General features: G+C 45.5%; 1 protein-coding gene across 1 annotated transcript in view; it reads left to right on the top strand.

The window, feature by feature from the left end:
• TRPM6 (transient receptor potential cation channel subfamily M member 6) overlaps positions 1–10409 on the top strand; it is a 1083502-nt gene extending 1073093 nt beyond the window's left edge. Inside the window, exon 39 of the mRNA XM_069229129.1 lies at positions 9888–10409. Coding sequence (XP_069085230.1) covers positions 9888–9997 — 110 coding nt within the window. The 3' untranslated portion in view covers positions 9998–10409. The remainder of the gene's footprint in view (positions 1–9887) is intronic.
• The last annotated feature ends 2286 nt before the right edge of the window (positions 10410–12695 follow it).

The raw sequence follows: 12695 nt of genomic DNA, 5'->3' as shown, positions 1-12695 counted from the left end.
CCCACATCCTTCCCATGAGGAAGAGAGACTCCACCACCTGGACCCAAAAAAGAGCATCAGTGTTCTATCTAAATCGTACTAAAGATTTCCAGGTGGACAATCAACTCTTTGTTGGATATGTGGGTGTGAAGAAAGGGAAGGCAGTGCAAAAACGTACCATCTCTTGATAGGTACTTCTGTGCATCAAGATGTGCTACAATTTGGGCAATAAGCAACCCCCTAAGGGCTTCAGTGCTCATTCCACCAGAGCAACTGCTGCTTCCACTGTGTTAGCATCCAGAGTTCCTGTCCTAGACATCTGTCAGACAGCTACGTGGGCATCGCTGCACACATTTGCTAAACATTACTGCCTGGACAGTCAGGTGCGTTGGGACGGCTACTTTGGTCATTCGGTCCTGCAGGACTTTCTAGTATGATCTTGGTTCGCAGCCCACCTCCAAGGATGGCATTGCTTGGATATCTATTCTAAGGTAAGGAATCTGCAACTAGAAGTCTCTGTCAGATGTACAAGTTACTTACCTTTGGTAACGAAATATCTGGTAGAGACATATTCTAGTTGCAGATTCCTTACCGACCCACCCATCCTCCCCGCTTGCAAACTGATTTCTAAGGACAGGTATTCCCCCTTCAGGTCCTTAGCTCTGGCACACCAACCTCAGTGTTTTTTAGTGGTTTTGCGCTTTGGCATGGAAAGTCGTTAAAAGAAACTGACATCACTGCGCTGAGGCGAGGTCTTTGTTCTACTCCTGACGTCATCACAGTGACTACGACACCAACGACGTCCGCGGAGTCGACTGACACCACCTACCGACACGCAAGGGTAAGAAAAAATCTCTGGATCCAGTCTGACGCCTGGGGGAAAATTCTAAGGCAAGAAATTTGTAACTAGAATAAGGGGGTCATTCTGACCCTGGCGGCCGGTGGCCGCCAGGGCCACCGACCACGGGAGCACCGCCAACAGGCTGGCGGTGCTCCCACGAGCATTCTGACCGCGGCGGTTCAGCCGCGGTCAGAAGCGGAAAGTCAGCGGTCTCCCGCCGACTTTCCGCTGCTCGGGGGAATCCTCCATGGCTGCGGAGCGCGCTCCGCAGCCATGGGGATTCTGACACCCCCTACCGCCATCCTGTTCCTGGCGGGTCTCCCGCCAGGAACAGGATGGCGGTAGGGGGTGCCGCGGGGCCCCTGGGGGCCCCTGCAGTGCCCATGCCCATGGCATGGGCACTGCAGGGGCCCCCGTAAGAGGGCCCCGCAAAGTATTTCAGTGTCTGCCATGCAGACACTGAAATACGCGACGGGTGCAACTGCACCCGTCGCACCCCTGCAACTACGCCGGCTCAATTCTGAGCCGGCGTCCTCGTTGCAGGGGCATTTCCTCTGGGCCGGTGGGCGCTCTTTTGGAGAGCGCCCGCCGGCCCAGAGGAAATGTTAGAATGGCCGCCGCGGTCTTGTGACTGCGGTGCGGTCATTTGGCGGCGGAACCTTGGCGGACGGCCTCCGCCGTCCGCCAAGGTTAGAATCAGGCCCTAAGTCTCTACCAGATATTTCCTTACCGAAGTCAAGTAACTTGTACTTCAAAGACAAGCCTTTTAATTTTTCCAAGTGACCTTCTTTTACAGTCGATTGTAATTATGTGTTCATGCCTACATGTAAGTCTGTTTAGGCACAAATGGTCTATATCTCCTGTCAAGCATTGTACCTCTTGTTGCCTTAAAGCCTGAAATTACAAGGTATTAAAGTGTTCATTCTTCATCCAGAGGAAAATAATATTCGACATTTTTAGAAAATTGATTATGATTATAAGCTAAAATGGCTTTATTGACTAAGTTTCCACCCATTGCCCCCTCGCAATAATATCCTGGCTTAGCTCAGATGTAAAATCTTAAAATCAAAAAGTATTTCAGGTTTCTTTTGCTGTGTAGCGCATTTCAAACTAAACATTCAAGTGTGAGCATCAAGGGTCTTTTGAATGTGATTTGTGACAAATATGTAAAAGACCCTTTATAGTGAAATTGGTACAAAAGTGTTCAAACCCCTTGAGTATCCCTTGAAGCAAGGTCAAGGTGGTTTTTAAAATATGGAAGGTGTATTGAACCACCAAGACCCTACCTAGTTCAATCTGTCCCTACAATCAGACACCTGTCCCCGAATAATAATGGTCAGAGAAACTGCTAAGAGATCAGAGACAACCTTGAAAAACCTGCAGGAATTCTCTGGACTAGGCCGTTCAATGTGTGCATGTGCCTTCAATACTCAAAGTACTCCATAAATATGGCCTGTGTGGCATGGTGGCACCATGGAAGCAATGCCTCACAAAATCCCACCTTGAATCTCATCTCAGTTAAAGGAAGCGAAAAAGCACAGCAGATATTATGTAGACATTTAATAAAAACATATGTAACATTTTGACCAGAATGCACAGTGCATCACCCAAAGAGGACCATCCCTGCTCTGAAGCATGGAGGTGACAGGATCATGTAATGAGGATGCTTCTCATCAGAAGTGACTGGGGCAGCTTTCATTGTATGTCTGAATATGAGTTGATAAATATGAATTGGGCAATGTGACCAAGTCAAATCACTGATTCAATTCCCATTGAAAACCTGTTGGTTAATTTATTGGTGCCCATCGGTATCCCTCAAAGGAACACAACAGAATGCTCACGTTTTTTTTAAAACAAGAATGGCGAAGTATATGTTAAATCTGGGTTAGCAGCGATGGTAGTGACCTGTCCCACTAAACCTGCAGCTGTAATTACTTGTAAGTGTGCTTCCATCTCAGGATGCTAATGTCCTACCCAACAATACTTCCTTTTTATATTTCTAATGTATTACTTATTCAAAATAAAAATGAGTACCGTTAAAAATGTATGGGGTATGGTGTGTGTATATTAGCGTTCTGTAATTAGTTTTTATGCAAACTATATGTTGCTAAGAGCACTACATGGCTATCAATGGTTAAATAGGCATTGGCAACTTCAATAGGTCTGGCTTTCATTTGGTGAAGCATGCGGGCACAAGAAGGCACAGCTGCTGCTGTTGAGGTTATGTGGTGGTGGTAGAGGTGAAGGCAGTGGTGGTGGTGGTCGTGGTGTTGAGGGTGGTTGTGGATAATGACAATGTTTATCCTGGTAGTGGTGGTGATGAAGATAGTGGTTAAAATAATTCACACGAGTCCTGACAAACATATTCAAAAAGCCTACTGCAGTAAAAGAATTACTAAAAATAGGTTATGTGTACAGTACATGTGTGAGATAAGGAATAAAATGTTTCATGATTGAGTGTATTGTTAGATGTAAAATAGTCCCTCATGCATTGCTGTGCAATCACTCCATAGGAAGCAGAATCATACACCAAAGAGCCAGGAGTATGAGTTGAGCAAGTCATAATCCTCTGGCTAAAAATAAAGCTAACTCTATGTATATTTTAAAGAATTGGTAACAACAGAGGTTGAAGACATCTACACTATTAAGCCAAACCTAAAAAGAAAATAGAAGAGATGTAATGAGAGCCTAAGTTTAGATGCAGAGGCACAATTTATGTTCTCATTGCCCGGTGATGAATCATGCCACATGCAAGTGTGCTGGTAAGGCCCCTTTTAAACAAGGAATGAGTGATATGAATTTAGGTAACTGACTTGGCTTAATAGACATTCTTTCTAGTATAGCCATATTTTCCCAAGGAAAGACAAGGTTCCTTACCTAACAAATTCTTTACCCTCTGTCCTCTTTTTAGGCATGTTCTATTAAAGCAGACCCATTCCAAGGTGGCCTCTGATGCGCGTGAACGCATTGTGATGCATGTGTTGTGACATGCATCATGACACATGCATGCACATGCATTGTGTCAGATGGCTATGCTAGAATGTTAAATAAAAATCTGAAAAAAATTAAAAACAATATCTATTGCAAGTATGAAAGTGACCTGCAGCAGCAGTTTCCAGCTGCTTGGCCCTCTTGAAAGTAAATAAATAACAAAAAATTAACACCGGGAAAGGGAAAGGGATAGGATAGAGGGCAGCAGGGCATCAGGAACAGGGGTGGAGACATGAAAAGAGAGTTCACAGTGGGGATGCAGAGGGGAAACAAGGGCGACAGAGCAAGGAAACACACGCACCCCCATGAAAAGTCAAGTATTACATTTAAAAGAGTCACTTGATGAATCCATTAGGAGGAAACAAAGCATCCAGTCAGAAAACACTATGGCCCGTATTTATACTTTTTGACGCTAAACTGCGCTAACGCAGTTTAGCGTCAAAAAGTTTAGCGCCGGCTAACGCCATTCTGAAGCGCCATGCGGGCGCCGTATTTATTGAATGGCGTTAGCCGGCGCTAGCAGACCGGCGCTGCCTGGTGTGCGTGGAAAAAAACCACATACACCAGGCAGCGCCGGCGTTGGGGAAAATGGCGTTAGGGCGTCTTAAAAATGGTGCAAGTCAGGTTGACGCTAAAAAATCGCCTCCACCCGATTTGCGCCATTTGTAACGACGCCCAGACGCCATTTACATGACTCCTGTCTTAGTAAAGACAGGAGTCATGCCCCCTTGCCCAATGGCCATGCCCAGGGGACTTACGTCCCCTGGGCATGGTCATTGGGCATTGAGGCATGTAGGGGGGCACAAATCAGGCCCCCCTTTGCCAAAAAAAAATATAAAAAAAATAAAAATGTATACTTACCTGAACTTACCTGAATGTCCCTGGGATGGGTCCCTCCATCCTTGGGTGTCCTCCTGGGGTGGGCAAGGGTGGCAGGGGGGGTCCCTGGGGGCATGGGAGGGCAGCTGTGGGCTCATTTTGAGCCCACAGGTCCCTTAACGCCTGCCCTGACCCAGGCGTTAAAAAGAGGCGCAAATGCGGGGTTTTTTGCCCCGCCTACTCCCGGGCGTGATTTTTGCCCGGGAGTATAAATACGACGCATTTGTGTCGCAGTCATTTTTTTGGACGGGAACGCCTACCTTGCATCTCATTAACGCAAGGAAGGCGTTCACGCAAAAAAATGAAGCTCTTTCCTCATACTTTGGCGCTAGACGCGTCTAACGCCAAAGTATAAATATGGCGTTAGTTTTGCGCCAAATTTGCGTCGAAAAAAACGACGCTAATTCGGCGCAAATGGAGTATAAATATGCCCCTATGAGACCAAAAGGCTTCTGTCTGAGACAAACGCAAAATTAGGGAGGAACCCCATCAAATCATGGGCCACCAAATCAAAAGCAAGGGGCTGACACAATTCCAGTCTATGTATATATTGTGTATTGGAAAAAATAGGTGTACCTAAAGAAAGCTAAAGATGTTTGAAGCTAAGACCTAAAAATGAGGAAATTGCAGAAAACTCGTGCAGCTTCTGCAAAAGGCCGCATTGGAAGTGAGTGACTGGTATTTCTTGGATGCTGCACACACTTTCCCCTGACCTGACACACCCAGAACAGATTCTTGACCCGTCCCACCACGAGCAGCACCAGAGCAGCAAGGCTCTGAGCAGCATCACCCAACTGCAGGTTTCATGGCTGGTTTTTCCCCCTCCCACGTAGATTCCTGGCCTAAAAAACACACCCAACCTGACACTCCCCAAAGTTCCTGCTGCTACCCTCCCTACCCAATTGGTGTGTGTGGTGAAGATGCAACCTCGGCATCTACTGTTTCTGCTTCAGGACGTTCCGTGGAGGGACATCCTGAAGCATGAAGCAATAGAAAAACGGGTTTTCCAGATTTTTAAAACTATGTATTTTTATTGCATCGTTGCAAATACAAAAACAAATCCCTCTGGCTGTCCTTATGGCAGGCGTTCTGTATTTTTTTTACAAATGGACATGCATTTTAGAAACGAGCCAACCAATAGTGTAAAAAGGTCGAAATACCCTCACGCTTGGTACTGAGGCACAGACAACACAAAGAAAAAAAACATTCTCGAGGATGTAGACTTTCTGTAGGTTCTGCATGTGAAAAACAGAGGTATCATGCGGCTAGCACAAAAATAATAACTTGTAAATATGTTTGTTTTGCAATTGATGCTGCAGCTTGCGGTAGTTAGACTATATTAGTGAGAGTAAGCATCGATTCTCCCCAGAGTGGCAAAATAGCAGCCCTGCGCCTCACCCTAGAAGGCCGTTCTACCATAGCTGCCACATGATCGCTGGGGGAATCTTTAGAGAAATTACACTGCGGTTTAGAATAATCAGCCTCCGCACATCATGTTGGCACAGTTCAGTAATCACAGCAAGCCTGTCTAATTGCAAGCAGTGCAGGGCCAACCTGCCGCAGTTTAGAACAACTAAGCTGTCTTTAATCAGCGGCGGATGTCAACTTAATCTAGAGGAAAAAAGGCAGGCTCCTAATGAAAATTAAACTCTGCTGCCAAGCTGACGATATGTTATGGAGAAGAATATAATACAAAGTAGCTTTCTTTCCCCAATAGACAACTGCCGAAAATGCCAATAAACTGTAGCTTGTTAGGAGAGGAAAATCGGTCTGCAGAATGTGCTGCTTCAGATAAGGAATGCAGGCTCTAAGAAAGGCAGACTTATCGCGACTCTGCCGTGACTTTGCATGTCCTCAGACTGCGGCTAATCCTGTCACAAGGGCTGCGGCCACAACCACCAGCTCTTACCCCCTCGCACTGGCTGACACGTGATCCTCGGCACCTGTAACTGTTTTTGTAGATAAATTGGCGACTGTAAACTGAGCTAGTACCGAAACAATCGATTAATTGTATCTAAGACAATGACTTCTAGGCCCAGGCTCCATGCATTGCTCTCGTTACTGAGTAACATTGCATCGATTGTGGGAATTGTGCAACGTTTGCACTGACGGCGTGTGCATTACGTCATTTTCAAAAAGGTGCAAATGTTTTTTCTAATACTAAGTTTAATGAAAATCTAATTTTATTTTGGTTAAAGTGATACATTGCTCACTAGTTCCTCGGTGCACTCACTACAGAGGCATCAAAGCCTTCTGGATGTGGCCAGGCCAGATGTGGATGATGACCACAAGTTGTCTCCCTTGTCATTTTTTACTCGCTCCTTTATTTCCATTTTGGCAGAACGCCACGAGTGTGTCTTCTTGTACAGGTGGAATGTAGCTGCAACCGTGAATACAGTGGTGAACAAAGTGGCCGATCCGCAAAGCCCAGGCTAGATCATTTGCTAATTTCAACGAGAAATCATGGGCATACAGTATATGCACGCAGAAGTAAAAATCTGTGGAAATGTCAACATGCATGCGGAATGTGCCTGTGATTTGAGTCATTTTGTTTTCCTCCACGGAAAAATAATTTATCTCACACCTCTTTAAAAACTGACATACTTTTTCCTCCTTCATTGTACCCTGGAAATGCACAGTAGCATAGCCTGGGGGCCGTTGGTCCAAGGGCAATCAATGAAATTACGCCCCCCTCTCATCCGGTAGTATTGAAAAACGGGTATAAATGAGGTGAAACGTGCCCATCACTCCCCTAGACCCCAGAGTCACTGTACCTGCTACACTAATGTAGTTCATGGGGCTCAATGCTCCTCACTTTGCTTGTCTTTCCTCTCACCTCACTGTCTCCACTCTGCTTACTTCTCCTACATATATCCATCCCCAGTCTCTCTCTCCCCTCTTCTGTCTCTCACTTATCATCTTCTCCTTCCTTCTCTCCCTATTTCCGATTCCTCTCCTTGTCCTTGCCCACTTTGCTCATCCTTATCTCCTTTCTCTTTGTTGCTCAACCTTATTTCCTTCTCCCATTCTGTCACCTTCTCCTGCACTCCTCAATTTTCTTTCACCTTCTCCTTTTCCTTCATCCCCTTCCTCTGTCTTCTTTATTAATCCACTATCTTATACTCCTTCCATACACCAACCCCTGAAAAGTATGCGCTGTCTAAAAAAAAATTAGGATAAGCAGTCTCTGTATTAACATCAGACTGGGCCCCCTCCCATCTCCGGGTCCCGGCGCATTGTTCTGGCTGCACCAGGGGTGGCTCCACCCTTGGAAATCCACATACACAGTCCTTTCCAAATGTGTACATTTCCACAGTGAATACAAGCTGCAATTTGGATGTGTCTGTCCATAAAAGACACAAGTTGTTGGATGTTAACCTTCTTTTACTGAGAGGACCACCCAGAAGCCTACAAACCGGCGTATAGACCTACATTTGCGGACATACTACCTTATTTGGTAACGTCTGCGTTAGCAATTGCATCTTGAATTAGGATTGAGATTTTCCCCCTAAGTATTGTTTTGTGCCCCTATGTTGAATTTAGCTGTGTATAAAAACGTTTGCCTTTGCTTATTGTCTATGCTAATAGCATCTATCTGGGATCACCAAACTGACTTAAAACGCCTCCAGGTTCTCCAAAATGCAGCAGCTAAACTGAAGCTCCAGGCCCTCATGGATCATATACCCTCCCATTGTTAAAATGACTACACTGGTTACCGAGAGTACGTCGTATCTGATTTAAAGTTTGCTGTTTAGTTTTCAAGGCCATTCGTGGATGTGCTCCGGCTTTCTTGCCAAGCCTGCGTCAATGTACATCCTGACCAGGCCCCTACGCTCATCCATGGCAAACCTATTAGTGATACCCAGGCACCTTAAAACTAGCATAAGAGGCAGTAGCTTTTCAGTCTTGGCTCCTAAAACACGGAATTTCCACCCGATTGCTATTCAGTCTTGGCTTCAAAAACATTGAGGGGCATATTTATACTCCGTTTGCGCCGAATTTGCGCTGTTTTTTTCGACGCAAATTCGACGCAAAACTAACTCCATATTTATACTTTGGCGTTAGACGCGTCTAGCGCCAAAGTTCCTGGAATTAGCGTCATTTTTTTGCGTGAACACCTTCCTTGCGTTAATGATATGCAAGGTAGGCGTTCCCGTCTTAAAAAATGACTCCGATGCTATTGCGTCGGATTTATACTCCCGGGCAAAAATGACGCCCGGGAGTGGGGGGGTCTAAAAAACCCGCATTTGCGCCGGATTTTAGCGCCTGGGTCAGGGCAGGCGTTAATGGACCTGTGGGCTCAGAATGAGCCCAGAGGTGCCCTCCCCTGCCCCCAGGGACACCCCCTGCCACCCTCGCCCACCCCAGGAGGACACCCAAGGATGGAGGGACCCACCCCAGGGAAGAAAAGGTAAGTTGTGGTAAGTATTTTTTTTATTATTTTTTTTGGGCATAGGGGGGCCTGATTTGTGCCCCCCTACATGCCACTATGCCCAATGACCATGCCCAGGGGACAGAAGTCCCCTGGGCATGGCCAATGGGCAAGGGGGCATGACTCCTGTCTTTGCTAAGACAGGAGTCATGTTAATGGCGTCTGGGCGCCAAAAATAAATGGCGCAAATCGGGTTAAGACATTTTTTTTGCCTCATCCTGACTTGCCCCATTTTTGGACGCCCAAACGCCATTTTTCCCTACGCCGGCGCTGCCTGGTGTACGTGTTTTTTTTTCACGCACACCAGGCAGCGCCGGTCGGCTAACGCCGGCTAACGCCGGCTAACGCCATTCAATAAATACGGCGCCCGCATGGTGCTTCAGAATGGCGTTAGCCGGCGCTAATTTTTTTGGCGCTAAACTGCGTTAGCGCAGTTTTGTGTCAAAAAGTATAAATATGGCCCTGAATTTCCTCCCGATTGCTAGTCGGACAAAAACAAATACGTGCAATGTCTCCGTCAGAGGTTTTTACCGCTATGATACTTGTGGGTGAACGTGCGCTGTACACGTCACCATAACCGTTTAAAAAAAGATAATGCAGATAGTAAGTAGCCTGATTGAAATAATTGTATAGTATTTAATAGGATGTGAAAAGAATAGCCAGGAAAAAAAGTTTTTATCTTTTCAAGACATTCTGTGGAAGTTTACAAAGATTCAAACTCCATGACTTACCTTTTAAATTTAACCTTCCCTTTCCGTTCTGCAGATTTGAAAAGGAATGATTACACACCCGGAAAGATCAGTCTTGCCTTTGAAATCACTGAGTCAGATGTCGACGCAGATGACGAGCCTTTGGAATACGACACACGATTGTAATGCCAGGCCTAAGGCCATAAGTGTCACCCACTGCATAATTGTGGAAAAATGTGTTATTTATTCAGGGTTACGCGGGGCTTGCGCGGCCCTGTGCACGTTTGCGTTGCACTTGCAGGCTTCAAGAATCGTACGTAAATTAAAGGAATGCGCCCACAAAATCTCTGTAAAAAATCACCTGCTATTTTAAATGACTGCCGTTCTGTCTTCGAAACCCTTGGATTTTTTTTTTACTGTGGTCTAACAAATGTATACATATAAAATAATTGTACTGATTTTTGTTGTTTAATTCCTCAACGATGTAATAACTAGTTCGTTTTTCACAAATCATCGGAAACTGTAACTTTTCTTGTTGACATGTAAGGTTTGGCCATCTGGTCATGGTCAATAATAAACCAAGTGCCATAAAACACGCGTACATGTGTCATGTCCTTCTTTTATACCCACACAAAAGCGTTCACGCAAACACGCTTGCACACACGTGGATTGTAAACACGGCCAGTATGACGGATTATTGGGTTAGTCCCGTTATTCTGTAGGCCGGAACGTTAAATTCCACCAGCGATAACAAACCCTTGCATCTTTCTCAGCTTGATAAGTACCATTGAATTGTGTACTAATAAGAGCAGTTACTTACTGTGCATAACTAGCGCATGCTATCTGTGTCTCGACCCTAAAAATTGTATAACTGAGGCATAACAGAGCATCTACTGGAATGCAAGTCCACGGTGCATTGAATCACAGGTCAGACTCACCAACTTTTGTGGCCAAGACAATATGCCAACACAAGGATATATTATTCCACTTCCCCAGTAGAGCATCAATTGTGGGCAAACACTTTTAGTGTTTTTCTGACTGTTGTGTATTGTGTGAGAGTGGGCCTTGCTCGATGCTGAATGAGCCTTGGTGGAAGTTTCTCACTAACACACACACTTATTCCCCACATGAGCAGAAGGTTAGCACAGATTGCCTGTGATGCCATCATGTGTGCATTGTCTTTTAACTTTGCTGGTGTTTGCAGGGGGACCATGAGCAGGGGTAATCGCCATAGGCTTGCATACCTTGCTCGGTATTCCTTGGCTACTTGGTGGGCTTCCTGTTGTTTCCGGTTGTTGGCTCACTGCTTGCTGATTTTGAGCCTTTGTTTTTTCTGTTAGAATTCTCGTCTACCAGTGGCATCTTCACTCAGTGCCCGATTCACAAATGCCTAATTCATAAACCTCCACCTAGTCGGAACTTCTGCAGCTGTAAATATACTACTTCTGCAGTTGTAAAGATACTACTCGTAAGTCCCTTTATGAATTCTGAAAAGTAGTTAAGTTAGACTTTTGTTCTAAACTCAGGGGCATATTTACTGGGATTTGGTGCAGGGCAGCTCAACAAGTCAGCTTGCTGCACTGCCCTGCGTCAACTAAAAGGGATGGAATATTGTGCAGTATCTCTAGCATACAGCATATTCCTGTCCTTTCCCCCTGCTCTGGTTTACAATGGGCTGCGCAGCACCAACACAGGAACCCTTGCACGATGGTACAAGGATTTTTTTGTGCAGGAAGGGACAGTTTCCTGCACCAAAACAATCCTGGGAGATATTTTCTCTCTCTATGTGTGCTGCAAAGTCCAGCACACATACAGGATAAAAATAAGGAGAAATAAAGATAGTTCTACTCGTTGTGCTTCCCTGAAGAGGTGTAAGGTTTTGGGGCATCCACAGGTTTACAAGCTCTTGTACATTTGGAGATGTGTCAAAATCCATGGGTGTTGCATGGGAACACCCACCCATGGAGCGCCTCCCTAAAGCAAAGGAAGGCAATGCAGCAATTTATGCAAGGCCATTTGAAGCCATGCAAAGTCTCTTTGCGTGACCTTATAGATATGATTTTGATGTTTGACCACCGTTGAGTCACAAAAAGTGATGCAGTGGCAGCGCAAGGGGCTCGTAAATATACTCCTTACTTTTGGTCTAACTTTACCTTTGTGAATCAGGCCCAGCGTATTTTTTCCATCCACCAGGCAATGATTTAGACACTGCAAACCGGCGAATGGTAGCTAAGGGATGTAAGGGGCTTGGGAGCAGTAGCGAAAAGGGAGTGTTCTAGAAACCTTCCAGATGGTCAAGTCAGTAGAAGCAGAAATATCTTCATCCAGTGTTGTGAATTGTTCAAGTTATTTGTTTTTTGATCATTTTGTCTCACTTGTGTCTTCGGCTTTGGGTATCAGAGAAGAGTTGAGGAGTGTCTTTACAGCACTGAAGCTCTAAAGCACCATAGATTTCATTCAATTTCTTCAATCACTTCTATCCCACAGCAGTGGAACAGGAAAGAGCTGTGAGACTAGGATGGAGCCTATGGGCAACTCATAATGTGGAGGGTCACAAGGGGGCAACAAAGAAAAATGGAGGAGGAACAAGCTTATGTCTGAATTTCAACTGCACAGGCAGCACACCAGGAGTTATCGTCATAGTTCCCTACTGAAACACCTATTAATAACCCTTAACTTATAACTTGAGAGGTGCACCCAGGAAATGGATCCTTGTCCACACAGGTGGCAAAGCTGGTGCCACAGGTCACCCAGTGGCACTCAAACTCAGAGATGTATCTATGAAATGTTCTTGAGGTACCAGTTAAAGCCACCCGTACTGCTTGAAGCCCACTTATCCTGTTCAGCACCTGGGGTGACATCAGACAAAGCTGACACACCTCTC

The sequence above is a fragment of the Pleurodeles waltl genome, chromosome 1_1 (assembly GCF_031143425.1).
Source record: "Pleurodeles waltl isolate 20211129_DDA chromosome 1_1, aPleWal1.hap1.20221129, whole genome shotgun sequence".
Taxonomy (NCBI): domain Eukaryota; kingdom Metazoa; phylum Chordata; class Amphibia; order Caudata; family Salamandridae; genus Pleurodeles; species Pleurodeles waltl.
This window is presented reverse-complemented; position numbering and strand designations above follow the sequence as displayed.